The 17,727-nt window shown below is 39.5% G+C and overlaps 2 protein-coding genes across 7 annotated transcripts in view; one reads left to right on the forward strand and one right to left on the reverse strand.

The window, feature by feature from the left end:
- VIL1 (villin 1) overlaps window positions 1-13,736 on the forward strand; it is a 70,526-nt gene extending 56,790 nt beyond the window's left edge. For both annotated transcript variants that reach the window (XM_042472302.1, XM_042472393.1), the window contains 6 exons: window positions 507-652; window positions 4,215-4,359; window positions 5,332-5,520; window positions 7,776-7,844; window positions 10,543-10,680; window positions 12,896-13,736. In XM_042472302.1, coding sequence (XP_042328236.1) covers window positions 507-652; window positions 4,215-4,359; window positions 5,332-5,520; window positions 7,776-7,844; window positions 10,543-10,680; window positions 12,896-13,009 — 801 coding nt within the window. In that variant the 3' untranslated portion in view covers window positions 13,010-13,736. The remainder of the gene's footprint in view (window positions 1-506; window positions 653-4,214; window positions 4,360-5,331; window positions 5,521-7,775; window positions 7,845-10,542; window positions 10,681-12,895) is intronic.
- Window positions 13,737-16,560: 2,824 nt separating this feature from the next.
- USP37 (ubiquitin specific peptidase 37) overlaps window positions 16,561-17,727 on the reverse strand; it is a 44,217-nt gene continuing 43,050 nt past the window's right edge. For all 5 annotated transcript variants that reach the window (XM_042472013.1, XM_042471838.1, XM_042472096.1 and 2 more), the window contains one exon: window positions 16,561-17,721. In XM_042472013.1, the coding sequence (XP_042327947.1) occupies window positions 17,640-17,721 (82 nt within the window). In that variant the 3' untranslated portion in view covers window positions 16,561-17,639. The remainder of the gene's footprint in view (window positions 17,722-17,727) is intronic.

Here is a 17,727-nt window from a genome sequence, read left to right on the forward strand (position 1 = left end):
GGAGAAGTTCCTTTTATTTTGGACTTCAACTCCCAGAATCCACCAGCCAGCTTAGCCACTGTTGCTGTGCCAGAAGGTACTGATACCTCCTTGTACAATGTTTCAAGCAATATTACACTGAAATACCAAAGAGTTAAGCCAAATAATTCACAAACATGTATCTGGTCCTAATGCCATCTATGTAGAGCAGGGACTAGTGAGTTGATGGGAAGGAGATTTCCAGGAATTCCTGGCAAGAGAAAACCAGAGGAGGTGGAGTCTGACATACCGTTCACCACAGATTGGGTATGACCAGCAAACTGCTACACTGAAGACCAGAATTGTCCTCTGAAATCTGGAGTCTCCTTCCTTAGAGGTCTTTAAACAGAGGCTGAATGGCCATCTGTCAGGATGCTTTAATTTAGCTTTCCTGCATGGCAGGGGGTTGGACTGGATGGCCCTTGCGGTCTCTTCCAACTCTATGCTTCTATGATTCTAACGTACTATGTTCTGTTTCCTTCCCACAGGGTTGCAGTGGAGATGAGAGGGAGATGGCCAAGAATGTGTCTGATCTAATCTCCAAGACAGAAAAAGTGGTGATAGCTGAGGGCCAGGAGCCTGCAGAATTCTGGGTGGCTTTGGGTGGGAAATCTCAATACGCCAACAGCAAAAGGTAACACCTCAGGGCAGACGTTTTGTCCTCCTGGGATGGAGAGAAGTAAACACAAGTGTGCTGTATGGGGAAACAAAGGAGATTTGCTCCCCTTATTATACCTTACCCTTAACCAAGATGAGCACTATACAGTAAGATGCTCCCCAGGACCAAGCATTGGATTTTGTTTAAAAATATTTCAACTCTTTTAACCTGCCTTTTAAACTCGTTAAATTACTTATGCTTTTCACCTTTTAAATTCGTTTTAATCATTCAAACTATTTTAAATTTGTCACATTGGTTTCAGCCCCTTCCTAGAGCTTGAGGATCTAAAGATGGCAGTGCATGTGCTGGTAACCTCAAAGATGGACTTCTGCAATGATGTGTACATTGGGCTACCTCTGTACTAAGTTCAAAAACCTCAATTAGTGCAAAACATGGCAGCCAGATTGGTTACCAGGCTGATCTGAGTGATCATATTGTAACAATGTTAAAATCACTCTACTGGCTGCAATTAGTTTCAGGGCAAAGTACAAAGTGTTGGTTGTTACCTTTAAAGCCCTACATGGTTTGGATCCAGGTTACCCATTGGATCACCTCCTGCAGTATAATCTGCCCCATATACTTAGGTCCTCTGGAAGGCATTTACTTCATTCAGCTAGGACTAGGTTGGCAACTGTCAGCCATAGCTTTGCCCCACAAGGCTCCTTCACTGCCTGTCTTTCCCCCAAGGATAAGGCCAAGCAGAGGAGGAGGAGAACAGGCAAATACTTGCCCTGCAAGGCTCCTTTGCTGCTTGACTTTCTGCTGAGGAGAAGGTTGGGTGGAGGAGGAGGACAGACAAACGCTCACTGTGCAAGGTGACTCCTCCGCCTAACCGTCTCCTGAGAGCAGTGGAGGATGAAGAGGGACAAATACTTGCCCTACATTGCTCCTCTGTTGCTCAGCCTTCTTCGGAGGAGAAGTCCAGATGGAGGAGGAGGACGGGCGAGGCTCCACCACTCGGCTTTATTCTGAGAGGGCCAGACAAAGGAGGAGGAGGATAGGACTAATATTAATAATATTAATTAGTATTAATTAATTAATTAATTAATTAATTAATTAATTTTTAGTTAAAACCTACCTGTAGCCCAAAGAAGTTTAGCCTATTTTAATTATGGCCCCTTCCTACTGCCAAGTTGGGCAGCTCTTCTGTAGAACAACCTTTTGAAAGAAATTCGACAGCTGAATACACTATCTAATTTAAAACAGCATTAAAGATCAGTCTCTTCCAGCAGGCCTATCCAGATGACTTTTAAACAATAATTTTAAATTATGAATTTTAAAGTATGGATGATCGTTTTAATATGTATAAGTCTTATATGTTCATTTAAACTGATGCTATGTTTTTAACTAGTTTATATATTTTAAACTTAAGTTATATGTTGTCTTTTAATCTGTTATTGTTCCCTGCCTGAATCCATAGGGAGATGCAGGTAAGAAACAAATATGCTGTGTCCTGCTCTGAGATCTTTGGGTAGAGGGCAGGATATAAATATTTTTAATAATAAATCAATAAGCATTAATGCACACGTACACTTAGCAATCATTTGAATACTTATAGACCAAGCCTCAGTCTCACTAAGTCTGATAGAGCAAGCCCTGCCATTCTTCTCCTGTCTAAATTTGGAAACACATTAGTGATTCTGTGAGATTTCAAGATATGCATTAACACCCAAATGTAAATAAGATACCCTCACCAGTTAGGAACATATTGTTGAATTTGTAACCTGCCCCTCCTCTAATGAGACGGCATGCATGAGTCTCTTTCTCCTCCCACTACATCCTGACAACCATCCTGGGACCAGCCTGAGAGAGCATGACTAGCCTGAGGTTATCGAGTGAGTTTAATGGCTCTATGTGGACATGGTATTGAAACTGGAAGTCTCACTTCAACTCTCTATTAGACCACACTAGCACCACAGGCTTATGTGCATCCCTGTCTCATTGCAAAATGACTAAGAGATAGGGTGATGTGGAATGGAGAAGCAAGCAAGAAAAAAATATCTGAAGGATCAACAGATGTGGGAAAGATGGATACAGGTTGAGTGAGTATCTGAAATTCTTGGGACCAGAAGTGTTTTGGATTTAGCAGTTTTTCAGATTATGGAATATTTGCAAATAATACAAAATGAGATATCTTGGAGGTGGGAAGTCAGGTATAAACATGAAATTCATTTATATTTTATGTTCACCTTATATACATAGCCTGAAGGTAATTTTATGTATAATATGTGTAATAATTTTACTCATGAAACAAAGTTTGTATACATCAGGAAGCAAAGGTGTCACTTTCTCAGTCACCCATGTGGTTAATTTTGGAGTATTTCAGAATTCTGGATAAGGGAGACTCAACCTGTAGATACACCCAAACAATATTGTGCTATTTTTCCTCAAGTCTAAAAGGTTGTGATTCAGAGCTTGGAAAAGTTAGGAGTTTATCACAAATAAGGAAAATCGGGGGTTTAAACAGTAATTTTCCCATGAAAGTAGCATGATCGTGGTGAAGATTTTCACACACACATCACAATTAGAGAGACTTATCCTGGGAATAACCAGCAGGATTTCCCCATGCATGATTTATTGTTGGCTATTCCCTAGTTATTCCCAGGATGAGTCCTCTTTAATCACAATGTCATGTGAAAATCTTCACCATGATCGTGCAACTTTCCCAGGAAAATTACTTTTTAAACCCCCATTTTTCCCCACTTGTGATAATAATAATAATAAATATAATAATAAATGTTTATTTATATACTGCCCTGTGGCGAACCAATCCGGGCGGTTTACAACATTAAAATAACATACAGCATAAAAACAATATATTTCCCTCCCCTCTTAAAAAGTTATTAAACAACATATATAATTTAAAACCACAATAACTAGTTAAAATAACAATAAATTAAACAAAATAATACCAACCAATAAACCACTGCAACTTCAATTCTAAAGAAAAGGGGCTTTGGAGACATTACTGAGGAGGGGGGAAATCCTGAGATCCTGAGGCCGGGATATTTCAGTCTGGGAAGGCCTGCCTGAAGAGATCCGTCTTGACAGCCTTTTTGAAGCTGTCCAAAGATATTAATTGACGGATCTCGTCCGGTAGGTCATTCCAGAGCCTGGCGGCGACAACAGCGAAAGCCCTCTGGGAGATCGCCGCAATCCTCGATTTTTGAGGCTGCAACAAGTTCCTCCCAGAGGACCGGAGGGCGTGGGGAGGATTGTATGGGAAGAGGCGGTCTCTGAGATAGCTTGGACCCAAGCCATTTAGGGCTTTAAAGGTAATAACCAACACCTTGTACTGATAAAGTCCTTAGCTTCTGGGCCACAATTCCCAGAAGCCTCCAGTGAACTGAGAGTTATCCCAAAAGTAATTTTTTTGTGCCTTTTTAGTGCTCTCTGGTAAGGAAGCAACTTTGTGTGATTCCTAATATTTTAAAATATTTTATTGGCTTTTGTAGTGTTGTCATCCTACATTTATTTGTCTATAATGAGCAGGAGAACCTGAAGCAGCACTTGTTCCGTCTTCTTCCTTTCTGCTCAGATTACAAGAAGAAACACTTTCCATCATGCCACGGCTCTTTGAGTGTTCTAATAAAACAGGGACCTTCCTTGCCACAGAGATAACAAATTTTACTCAAGATGACTTGGAAGAAGATGATGTGTTTTTACTAGATGCCTGGGACCAGGTGGGTTTGAGGTGGAGTGAGGGAGCAAGAGAAAAAGGGAGCCCGAAAAAGGCTGAAGCCCCGTGTGTGCCAGCTTTTTATAGCCATGCCATCACCCAGCATCCTCTTGCAGTTTCCCAGCCCTCGCGATGTTCCCCAGAACTGAGAGACTGAGGTGTATCCTATTTCATTCCCCTCAGCTCTCCCCCCCTAAGTTTTCCATGTAATTTCTCCCTCAGTGGTGCCCCCCTGAGGGCCACCCCAGAAGCGTCGACTCTCCAGTGTGCCCCCTGCAAAAATGACCCCTCCTCTTATTGTCGGGGGGGGTGCCTTCTCTCTGCTCCATTCTACATTTCTGTTCAGATTTCATTTCCAAATTACCAATCAGATTCTTCCTTCTCCCTTAAGACCACTAATATATGAATATAAAAGATTCTCTTGTAGTTTTCCAAATATAGCTTGCATAGACTACATTGTCTTGTTGCAGATTATTTGCAGCATCCCTTGCACTGGTGCATAAGGAAACAATATTTGTAAGCTTAGAAAAATATAGACAAATAGATTTGTTGTTACTTAACATAGAGAACCTTTAAAGAGTTGCAGCATTGCTTGTTTGTATTCCACCAGAAGATCTAACCATTGCAGATAGAAGAGAAAGACTGAGCATTCATTAGAAGGTGGTTTGTACCAGAACAGTCTTAAGACATTTGCTTGAATTCTAGGAGAAGGACAAAAGGACATTTGCCCTCCATAGCCTGCACAGCTATGGGAAGGAAGTGAAACAAATTATGCTGCAATCCTGTGTGTGTCTACTCACAAGAAAGTCCTGTTAAGTTCAGTGGGGCTTACTCTCAGGAAGTAGATTCCCAACAAGCATAAATGTTTGGGGATCATACGTAAATATCTATTACGAGGTTGAAGTGGTGCTAAGATTGTAACAGTGCATACAGACTCCACCTTTGCTTCCATTTGTAATCATTGTTTTTCCTGTAGGTTTTCTTCTGGATTGGCAAAAATGCAAATGAGGCTGAGAAGGAAGCTGCTGCTGTCACCGCCCAGGAGTACCTACGTACTCATCCAGGAGGCCGTGACCCTGAGACTCCCATTGTAATCGTGAAGCAAGGCTATGAACCTCCAACGTTCAGTGGTTGGTTCCTAGCCTGGGATCCCCTCAAATGGACGGTAAGTGTCACATTTTCTCAGCCTAACAAAAGGTGGGTTAAGGCAGGAAGACGCCTTCTTCAACCGGCATAGTATAGTGATCTGAGTGTTGGACTGGGACTCTAGAGCAGGGGTAGGCAACCTGCGGCCCGCGGGCCGGATGCGGCCCGACAAGGCCTTGGGACCAGCCCCAGCCCGGTCCTGCCGCCAATTGCCGCCGGGACCTTTGGGGGGCAATTGTCTATAGAAGCCTCAGAAACATGCATTTATATTAACATTTTTTAAAAAATCAGCAAATTTCTTCACGTGTCCTCCATTATTTTTTTTAAAAAAAGTGTCTTCCATTTGAAAATTTTGTCCTACATTTGTCCTGGTTTATTTATATATTTATTTTTAAAAATTTTTTTTATTTAATTATTTATTTTTTGGCTTCGGCCCCCCAGTTGTCTGAGGGACAGCAACCTGGCCCCCGGCTCAATAAGGTTGCCTACCCCTGCTCTAGAGGACCAGGATTCAAATTCTTGCTTGTCCATGAAAACCTACTGGGTGTCCTTGATTATTCATATTTTCTCATCCCCAGAGGAAGGCAGTAGAAAACGTTGGCAAGAAAACTGCAAGATATGTTCACAACTTCAAGGCACACAACAGGAAGGCCCAGTACCCAGTATCTACTTCAGCCAATAAAATTTAGGCTAACTTCAGTTACCCAGAGGTCCTTTTTCATTGCTGCTCCGAAGCTATGGAATGACCTGCCGAAGGAGATCCATGACATTTCTACTCTTACAGCCTTTAAGAAGGCTCTTAAGACGGATCTCTTCCGGCAGGCCTTCCCTACCTAATTCCTCTCCCCGTTTACTGTGACTTACGTCACTCTGTCCACCCATTCTTCTCTTATTATTATTATTATTATTATTATTTATATAGCGCTGTAGATTTGCACAGCGCTGTACATAAAAACAATAAATATAAAAGAGTAAACCTGCCTATGGCGTACAATCTAAGAAATAATAGGATAATACTTATAATACATATTCTCTTAAATTACTGAGAAGAATTAAATTAAAATTAATAAAAATTATATTCTTGCCTCAAGAAGAAGAACCCTCCCTCCACCCCAACTGTCATCATCAAACCTGGGAGGGAGTGAAAAAGGCAGGCCCAATTCTATCAGGCCTAACTATGAATTTCTGTAACTCACGTCACTCTTTTATTTTATTTTATTTTATTTTATTTTTTGTATTTTATTTTATTGTATTCTCTATATTTATATTGCTGCAACCTGCCCGGTGTCCTTGTGATTGGGCGGGCTATAAATAAATAAATAAATAAATAATATTGTTATTACTATTACCAGGAATAGGAATTATATATTCCTCCACCTTCTGTTGGAATACAAGTCCCAGTAGCTCCAGATAGCAAAGCTGATGTGAGGAATGCTGGGGACTGCAGCCCAACTATACTGAGATGGACATGTGATCCACCTCTGCCCTAAACTATGCCAGGTTTAAGAGTCCCACAGTACTATCAAAATATAGTCATTATTCTATTAATTTTCTTTGACAATTTAATTTTCCCAGAGGACCTAAACTCTAACCTTCTTAGCTTCTGCCTAAACCTGGTACTGTGTGATTTCACTATGCAAAGCAGACATAGTGTAAATTACTTCCATGTTGATACAAAGATAATCATTTGGAAAGAAACGTGTGTCCTTTCATCTTCTTTGCTATGGTGCTTTACCAGAGTTAGGATTTGCAACCTGTAAACCTGAACAGAATATTAGCCAACTGGACCAGATAGTTAGGGGCACTAATTCAGGAGAACCTGTTTGTAATTTGATTAAAAGCTGTATGGAATTTGCTTATTCTTCAGCGCTCAACATGTCTGAGTGCCTAAAAAGGTAAAGGTTTTCCCCTGACATGAATGTCTAGCCGTAACTCATTGTAGGGGGTGATGCTCATCTCCATTACTAAGCCAAAGAGCCAGCATTGTCAAAGATGACCCGTGGCCATGTGGCCAGCATGATTGCACAGAACACTGTTACCTTCCCACCGAAGTGGTACTCATTTATCTACTTGCACTTTTACATGCTTTGAAACTGCTAAGTTGCCAGAATCTGGGATTAGTGATGGGAGCTCACCCCATCATGCGGCACTTGGGCCTCAAACTGCTAACCTTCCGAGCATCAGAGTTGGTGTCTTGACCACTAAGCCACCACATCCCTCTGAGTGCCTAAAATAAAACCAAAACTCCCATTCATTTTGTCTGTCTTTACACAGGACAAGAAAAGCTATGAAGAGCTGAAAGCTGAACTGGCTGATGATAACAGCTTAGAGCAGCTCACTTCTGTAAGTACGGCTCTGCTGCTTTTTTGCCCCACAAATTATATACTCTGGATGAGGCATGCAGTTAGCCCTTTAAACCTAATTTTTGTGCACATTCCTTGTCCTGTTGTAGGCCTTAAAAGGCATTTTAAAAACCCAGCAGTTAGTCACTTTCAGTTTCTTTAAAAAGTCTTTTAAGGCCTAAAGCTGGACAACATGGAGAGTAAAATTGTATTTAAAGGGGAAATTGTATGTCTCAGAGGTTTGAAAGAAGCAAGTTCTGAAGTATGCAGCATAAGGGGTATGCTAGTGTGGCGTAGTGGTTTGTGTGTAGGACTATGACTCTGGGGATCAAGATTGTTCCCCACTCAGCCATGAAATCCACTGAGTGACCTTGGGCACATCACAAGCTCTCCGCCTGAGGGGAAGGCAATGGTAAAACACTTCTGAACAAATGTTGCTAAGAAAACCCTATGATAGGTTCCCCTTAGAGGGAATCTGCACAACTTGGCAGTAGGTAGGGGCAAAAATTAAAATAAGTAAAAATCATTCAGGCTGCATATAGATTTTAATTAATTAATAATTTAATTATTTATTGCTGTTGATTAATATTAATAGTAATTTGGTTCTCCTCCTCCTTCTCCTCTCCTCAGGAGAAAGCTGAGTGGTAGAGAAGCCTTGCAAGGCTTTGCCCCTCTTCCTGCTCCACTGCCCAGCCGCCTTCTTGAAGAAAAGCCCAACAGCGTTGAAGCCTTTAGGGGGGAGCATTCGCCCCTTTTCCTTCTCCGCCACTTGGCCTTCTCTTTGGGAGAAAGCCCAGTGGTGGTGAAGCCTTCAAGGGTGAGCGTTTACCTTTCCTCTGAAGAAGGCTGAGTGGCAGAGGAGCCTTGAAGTTGTTCCACAACCTCGTGGACCACCTAAAATCCTTTGGCATGCATGTACCCCCCGGGCCATATGTTACACAGGCCTGCCTTAGAGTCAAGGAAATGACTTGAAGGCACTCAACAATAAAAGTACACTGGGAGGGCTGAGGGACCCATGGGGAACCTGTGGTTTAGTGAATAGATCTCTTCCTCAGACAAGCTCTTGTAAGAGGACCTAAGAAAAATTAGTGAGAAGGGAACATGTACATTGTTAAAGAGGATGCTAGCTGCTTGTAAGTATTGTTATTACAGTAGGCCTTCTCCATTCCTTTGTTGTTATGACTGATGATGTTACTGGAACGAAGGGCAGGGCAGAGGGCAAGCAACCCCAGACAACAGGTAGCAATGGGTGCCTCGTGCAAAAGGAGTGCACTCTTCCACCTTGGCAAAATTGTTGTCTGCCATAATTTAGAGTACAGGGGGGAAAAAACACTTTGGTGGTGCTCAGTCAATTAAGGCTGCAGCTTATGCCTTTTTAAAGTGAAAGGTATTCCCTCAAAGTTTTCTGAGGAGCAGTGTGCTGAAGCATTCATTGTTGGTGGCGGCACACACCCAATGAGAGCCCTGGAGTGGCATGGACAGAAGGGGCAAAATGTAACTAGTACAAAGTGTCACAACTGTGCTTAAGTTTAAATGTGTACAACATTTTTACAGTGACCACTCATAAAGGTGATGTTATGTAAACACTGGGGGACATTATTTTATAATTATTCTGATGCAGGCATTCTTGAAGAATTTCAAAGCAAGGCAGTGTCTGGGATCAACTGAATTACAATTTATCATAGTGTTATCTCCTGTGTCCTGTTCAAAATAGTGTATTTTCATTCCACCATAATCTGATAATTAGCGATTAACTTGCCAATGCCTGGATGTTTTGTGTTAGTAGCACTGATTTGTAAAGGGTCACTGTAAGAATGTTACATAAACCAAATATGAAGGTAATCTTCATTCTGTATTTCTCGTGTTTCATTTCTCTCCCACCTCACTGATTAAGTTTCATTCCCTCCAAAACCAGAGTTATCTTTAGTTATCTTGCAAGACATTTTTTAAAAAAAGATTTTCTTTCAATAATTTTTTTAGGAACTTGGGAGTGGAATTTTTCAGGTTTTATGCCATTCTCTTAATCCTAACACCTCCAGCAATGAAAAGTAGTGACTAATACAAGCTACTTAATAAGAAATCTTATAATGCCAACAGTAACAAATGACATTTAAGAAATAATTTCCAAACTCTGTCTAGAACCACGAGTATGTATACAAATATGCCAACTGAGGGTATTTCTTCTTCATGCATAAAAGCTTCTGCTACAATATATCTGTTAAGTCTTTAAAGGTGCCACAAGACTGTCACTGTTTTGGCTGTGGCAGACTCAAACAACTATCCCGATTGTTAAACTACAGTGCCTTTAAAAGAAATCTTGATTATTCTCACAAAATGACCCATAATCCACAGTGCTTTCACTGGTCATTTATCACTTATTTTTCATGCTGCTCCCTAAAATACACAATCCCATATATGCTCTCAAAGTGTGTTGTTGATTTAGAACATTGCAGCCTACCAATATAAGCCATAATTCACATTTCAATTCAATTTAAATACTGTAATCATAACACACGTTCTCCTAGCCTCAGGGGAAGACAAACTTCCTCTGAATAAATCTTGTCAAGAAAACACTGTAATAGGTTTATGTTAGGGTTGCCATTAAGTCGGAAACTACTTGAAGGCACACAATAACATCAATACAGCCTAGCTTTATTACAGAATAGCTCTGAATGTTTCCCCTTCCTTTTCTCTTTTAGGAAATCCTTGAAGCAAAAGAGGTTTTCACTGCCAGCACTACTTTTGGCAATGTGTCATTGTGTACATATCCCTTGGAGAAACTGGTAAACATGCCAGCAGAGGAGCTCCCCAAAGATGTAAATCCCACAAGGAAGGAGGTGAGAAATTGCAGGATTGGCATTCAGAGTTCTTTATAGAAATTTCTCTTCATTCAAGAGCAGTGTGTAGTACTTAAGATGCAAAAAAGTAAGACCATTACTCACTAAGAAGATGTCTTTGGGGTAGGAAGGAAAGATGAGAAGACAAAAGAAGATTAACATAAACAGGATTAAGATTAAGCAGCAGGGAATAGAAAGAAATTTATGTATAATGATTGTTTAGTCTTGGGGAGAATTGGTGATTGGAAGAGATAGTGGCCGCATTCTTACTATTTAACCCGGTTCACAATTCGCTTTCATATCGGATTGATGAATCGATTCCACACGAGCGTCATTCCCACTACAAAACAGGATCTTTTTAATCCTCATTGTTTTCGGGGTGGTGGCTTCAGACACAATTATTGTCCTCACTAGAATTTGCGCTGCTTGATCCATTCCGTTTTTTTAAAATGTCAATCAAGCTAACTGTATCGCCATGTCATTGGTGACACAGTCAGGCGTCATTTTGGTAATATAGCCATGCATAATTTCAGTGACACTAGATCCTTTATGGTGCCCCCCCCTCCCCAAATACTTTCCCTGTTTCTGATGACTTTTTAGCCTCGTGATCTGCCGGCAAGGGTCATTATAGGAAAGCCCTTGCTCGATTAGGTGCCTCCACGGGATGATGGGAAATCGCATTACCAATTCTGTAAATTAAAAAACAAACCAAAAACACATCAGATCCCCCTCCCACACACAACAGATCCTTTCCAAAAGAAAAGCAAACTAAAATTTTAAACTTTTACAGTGGAAAAAGGATCATGGCCAGATTCAGAAGGAATCTATCAGTGTAAAGATGGAAAATTTAAAAGCTGCCACACACACAGGTAGACAAAGGGCAGTGCTAAAAAAATGGCAGATTTCAAGCAGCCGAAGGCTGTCTGGGTGACACCCCCTGCCAACCCCTCTGCCATAGCCCCAACCCTCCAGTGAGATGTGATTCTGATCTGAAGGTTGCTCCCACTTGTTATGTTTGTGATTCAGTTCAAAAGAACCTCTTGAAAAGTAGTGTCAAATAAGAGCTGGTTTTCTGCATTTACCCTGCTTTTAAGGAACTCTTATCAGATCAGAAACAGATCAAAACCAACTTCAAGTGGGAACAATAGACATATAACCTGGTTCGTAATTCAATTTAAATCATAGTGGGAATGAACGCAGTAAGATATGGTGTTTTGTGTAAAGAGAGGTGCCAAGCAATGTTATAAATATATGCTGATATTTGTGTGTATGTTTTAAATGTATTATTTTTCTTTTTGTAAAATAATAATATTATATATAAAAAGATGGATTTTATTAAGTCAGTATGATAAAAACAAGCAAACTTAGAAATATCTTGTTCCAAGAGGTATGGGAAATTGTGTCCAAGTGAAGCTCCCCCCCCCCCCCCCCCAGTGTCTCCTATAAGCAGTGGCTATTGTTAACACAAAAATCCACTCCATTCAATTTCCTCATCTTTCTTCTACAGTGCACATTTTATGTGTAACATGTGTATTTTATGGTTGAAAGTAAACAATACTTTGTGTTCCTGTGTGAAGTGGATATAATCTGAATCGGCCAGCTAGTTCATTTTCATTGTGGTTAAATTGGCACATTACAAAGCAAGCCAAACTGACAATCCTGTAGTTTACACAAATCTTGTCACCACAATGGCCAGGACAGAGGCTGTATACAGAAATCCACACAGTTCACACCACAAAATCCAGCCAGCCCCAAGTACTTGCTAAATCAGTGGTAGAAACATCTAGTCATCTACAAACATATGGATAAAAGCTTGCTGATATACAAACAGATCTTCCAAAGGCTATATGAAGTTTACAGAAGGCACGCCTGCAGATCTATTCAGTCCCTTTCTAAAGTCATGCTCCTCAGATCACAAATTATTTTGGGATTGACCAGAAATTTAGGAACCTTATTTAGACTTTTATATCAGATGTTTAGATTTATAGTTCAGAAGTAAAATAACGAGCATTAAAATGAAATTGAGAAACACATTATAAACATTCAAAAGCTTACACATCTAGTTTCAGAATATGAATTGACAGCATGTTCCATCTTGTAGGTTTTATTAGATAGGTTTTCTCCCAGTAGTTACAGAAAACCAGGAAAATTAGTATTTTCACTGTTTAATTGTAGTTTTCTCATCTCTCAACCTTACCTTTCTCCCTTCCTGTAGGACTATTTGTCAGAGGAAGACTTCCTTGCTGTTTTTGGCATGTCTCGACATGAATTTGCTACACTGGCTGCATGGAAACAACAGTCTCTCAAGAAGGAAAAAGGACTCTTCTAAATTTATACTTACCATTAGGTAGATTCATATTTTTAATTTAATTGAATTAAATAGTGCTTGGTAACTGGAATATCAACAAATTATCAAGCAAACACCACACTGGGAGTTTTGCAGGTGCAAATTATTTTAAAAGTTACTCAGAGTAACCAGGGTGGGTGGAAAAAAGCATCCTTTAATCTGCAATAGAACCTTTGGTCTTCCATATTTTGAGTTATAATTCCCAATAAATCCTTAGCATTGGCTGTGTTGACTGAGGTATCTGGGAGCTGAAGTCCATGAACAACAGGAGGGCCAAATATCTCCCCTGATTTCCATTAGACTTGTTTCTCTTCTCAATTCCATTTTTCCCTATGACAATGCTCTATATTTGTCAGCCACCAATACCAGGTTGTCTTGCAGGAGATCATACCATCCTCTATTCTTCTGAAACTTCTTATGAAACTATGTTTCAACATGCAAAAACCTATTTGGAACTTTGAGAGGAAATGCTTACACTACCACATCTGAGTAACATCCCACTGATGTTTCTATCGCTTGCCTAAATAAGTTTTAGTGTGCAGGCTTTAAACATCTAGACTCTTTAAATGATTATCAAGTGGGTTCATGCATATCAAAAGAACCACAAAAACCCACCAAACACTCAACTGCCCCTCCAAGTATGGAACACATTTCTAAGATGTAGGGAAAAAAATTAAAATTACTTTTAATATCAAGAGTTTTAGAGAAGAGCAATTAAAACTGTGTGTTAGAAGAGCAGAGTTAAGCTGCAAAGTTCTTGCAGCTTTCTAGAAAGAAAAATCAGAAATTCAGTATTAATAAAGTGTTTAATTTCTCTGAGATTGATATACACATCATTTAAAGAGGAAAAAAATAGGCAGAATTGTAAGGAGTACATAGGTACAAGTCTGCTAAAACACAGAAAAGTGCTGCTTCATATCAAGTGTCAAGGGACACTAAGTGATTCCCAACATAAAAAACCAAAGCAGTTCCTGAAAGCCCCATGTCCAGGATTTGCTGCCTGAAGGATAACTCATTAAAACATAGGGAGTAATAGAGTGAATTAATGCTAGAAGCACACAGTATTGGGTAAATATCCCACACTTCCATTTTTCATTCAAAGACAGTTAACACTCATGTTAGATCAATTAAAAAGCACAACAGTTGCTCTAATTTAGAAATGTTCAACCCCCTTCTTACCCAGACTCTCAACACAGACAATATAACTTCCAGGAATCTGAAGTGGAATGCTGTTGCATTTAATTCACCAATCCACCCTCAAACAGGCTGCAGTGAAGACAGTATTTTGTTAACCCTTTAACATCTCAAAGACCCTGCATGCATGAAGCAGGTAGCAGTGACTGTTGATTCTCTACAAGGAAAAAGACCCAGAATGGATAACTCTGCAAAATCCTTTCTTTCAGTATCTTTCCAGACCTGAGCATTATGTCTCCATTTTATGAAATGCTAACTGTTCAATTTCCAATTGTGAGAGGAAAACTGGAGCAACGGTTTTTGAAGCAAGATGGTGCCCAGCACCATATATCTCCATGTTTAGATGTTCAATTAGGTTCTATTTCATGGCCAGGAAAAAAAAAAACTTAATTGAAACACAGGTCCTTGGGGTGTTGTTTTTTTAAATGACCTACCTGAGTTATTTTTTAAAATCCTTGCATGGACAAAATTAATTTTACTGGGCAGGGGAGGAGTTAGTTGAGGGTTTACTTATTTAGTGCAAACACATGTATGGCTATTTTTCTTCATCAAAAAGTAAATATGCAGGAAAAAGCAGAAATAGAACAGAAAAGCCAAATAAATATATATAAACTCATAATGGACTCATATATAGCTGCTGCATTCCTTTGAAACCAAGAATGGCATCCTTGAGAAAATGTCTCAAATGTTTCATACTACAATTCTAAAAGCAAACTTTCACAAAATCTAATTCCCTTTAACAGGAAACAAAATTTTTGATATCAGCAGCTGCAATTCAGACTCTCAAGAGTTTTCCAAATGATTTCCTAAGAGATTGTATGATAAGAAGTTGCTCAAAACCATATACTCTAAATATTTGGCTTTAAAAGTAACCATGAATGGCTTAGAAAACACTTTATGAAGGGCAAATGCTTGTACAGCAGCTTCAACATCACAATATGTTAAACAAAATATACCCTTAAAATTATTTAGTAAGTAGTAAAGCATTATCCTTTTACAACAAGCCAGCTTTCTACAGATTTTGAACAGACTATGAAAGGCAAGCCAGAACATAACTCCAAATGATGGTCCTATGGTCCTACAGGGTCCCTTCCTTTCCACCCTATTTTGGCTTGGAAGGAAGGAACCTGTTTAGATGGGTGACACAAAAATAGATGACTTGTTGCTTGACACAGTCAGTCAGCACTTTTTGCCAAGTAAGAGCCAGGCTTCCAAAGGAAGGAAGACTTTTTCCATGCTGTATTATGCTCAACTCTGGATGAAGAAAAAGAATCTTACAAATATTAGGTTGGGCTACCATTACACCCAGACACTCTACAATTTCTTAATAAAACACCAAACCAGAATATTTTGACTGTAATATATTACCTAATGTGTCCTCGTCGTCTTTCAAGCACAAGGCCACAGATGTGATTATCATGAGTTGGATTTAGACCCTCCTTCCATATATGGAAGTAATCATGATGCTAGAAAGGCTCCCACTGGAAGAAAGGTGTGTGACTTTAGCAGAGTTCCACTGAAGTCCCCAATGTTACCTCCCATTCTTTATAAGGACATGGAGATGTGGGGACAACTGGAAGAAAATGTCTGCCAAATCTAACTCTGTGTGTGTGTGTGTGTGAGTGTGTAAGCAAGCTTTTGTTGGGGAGAGGAAAGGAGGGGAGAAGACCACTGTCGCAAAATCAACAACAGAAGTCTAATTTTACTCCACTTGCAGGAGTATCATGTATTTTGAAGTTCTCTTTTTCAATGAAACAAAATTGATTTATTCCTTTCTAAAAATCAAACAAATAAAAAACCCAGACTGAAGTAACTTCAACTGTCAACATTACAAAATTATAGCAAAAGAAATACAGCATATTTTTGGGAGTGAGACCTTTGAGAACTTTGCCTTGTTCAACATAGCAGCTACAGTAAATAATGTTGTATCAGAATATAATGCTACACAGAGCAAATGTCACTTAGAATTGCATTACATATCCTGTAATTCTATAAACCCTGCAAGTAAACCCTTCAGGATCAGAAAATATGTTGCTTGCGGACTTCAAGTGGTTTGCTTTTTCTAGACCATGAACTTATAATCAAAGAAAAATTTCCAACGAAGGGGAAAAGAACCATTTCATCTCCTGCTAAACATCTGAAATGAGAAGACTGACTTAGGAGCAAGCAAGAAATACCTCTGTTATTAGCAATTTCATTGCCATAAAAGTAAAACATGAGAAAAATCACAATTAAATTTCTGTACAAAATGAGGAACTTTCACAAATTAGTTTTATACTGCATTTTTCTTTTTTGGCCAAAATAAGCATCCTTTTATGCAAATAAAACAAAACCTAATATTTCTGCCAAAAAATGTTTAGTAAACAATTCATAACATGTTCGGGAGTTTTGCAGAGGAAAGTAGTTTCATTTGATTGAACCACACTTAATACATAACTGGAACAAAACCAAATATATTTGGTCAAAGCCAAATATATGTCAGCATATGAGTCTTGCTCAATAGTGTAGTGAAGTTGGGAAAGACATCTCCCTTCAAGCATGGATAGTTTTTCCAGGCCTGAAGGTTGATGCAATTACAAGGAAAGCAGAATAAGTATTGTTCATGCTTCTTTTACTGATTAGCACTGGCTGGACACTGCTTGAAAAGGGCCTGCCAAAGAAAGGCTAGACCTGAATTGTCACTGTTAGCTGCCTCTCTCACAGCCCAACTGGAAGAGTTTTCAGTGAGACACAGCAAATAGATACAGATTGACATCCACACACACTCACAAAGAAAAAAATTGTCCTGCAAATGGCAGTACATAAAAAAGAATGCAGTCAAAAAGAATAAAAACTTTTAAAGATAAAATATACATATATTATTATTATTATTAAACAAGGAAGAAAGTGAACTTGTAAAGATGACATACGCAACAGGTTCCAGAGCACCAGGTTTTTTGGATCATTTTGATCCTGGAGTATAAATGGTAAGTGCCCCAAATCATCCATTCACAATTCCAGGTAACTCCACTTAGCTGCCTAGCTGTAAGTAGTTTTCAGCAAATATTTTGAATATATGCCAGGCTACAAACTATTGCTTATTTTTGTTCATGTTGGGGAAAGTTTCCAAAATGAGTCTTCTCAATTTCCCTATAATAGCCAAATGGGTGAACTAACAGTCACCTCTCATACTATCCTTTGATGAATTTCTGAAGGAGCTATATTCATCTTGTAGCTGGCAAAATAATTTCTTGAATATCATAACCAGAAAAGGAAGAGAACTCTGGGTCGAAGATGTTTAACTGCATGGATGAAGTCAATGGTCCATTCTTCCAATCCAAGGGATTTGTCTCAATCGTGCCCTGAGTTCTTGAAGGTCTGTGGCTCCTGCACATCAGATAAAAGTTCAGCATCCTTTGTGCTCAGGAAAAGATGTTCTTCACAGGGGCTGTCGAACTGGCTTTCCCACATCCATGCAAGGCACATTCTTTTCCCCTTCTAGCAACTCATCAAAAATGTCCCTAGGG

This window comes from Sceloporus undulatus, chromosome 1 (genome assembly GCF_019175285.1).
Source record: "Sceloporus undulatus isolate JIND9_A2432 ecotype Alabama chromosome 1, SceUnd_v1.1, whole genome shotgun sequence".
Taxonomy (NCBI): Eukaryota; Metazoa; Chordata; class Lepidosauria; order Squamata; family Phrynosomatidae; genus Sceloporus; species Sceloporus undulatus.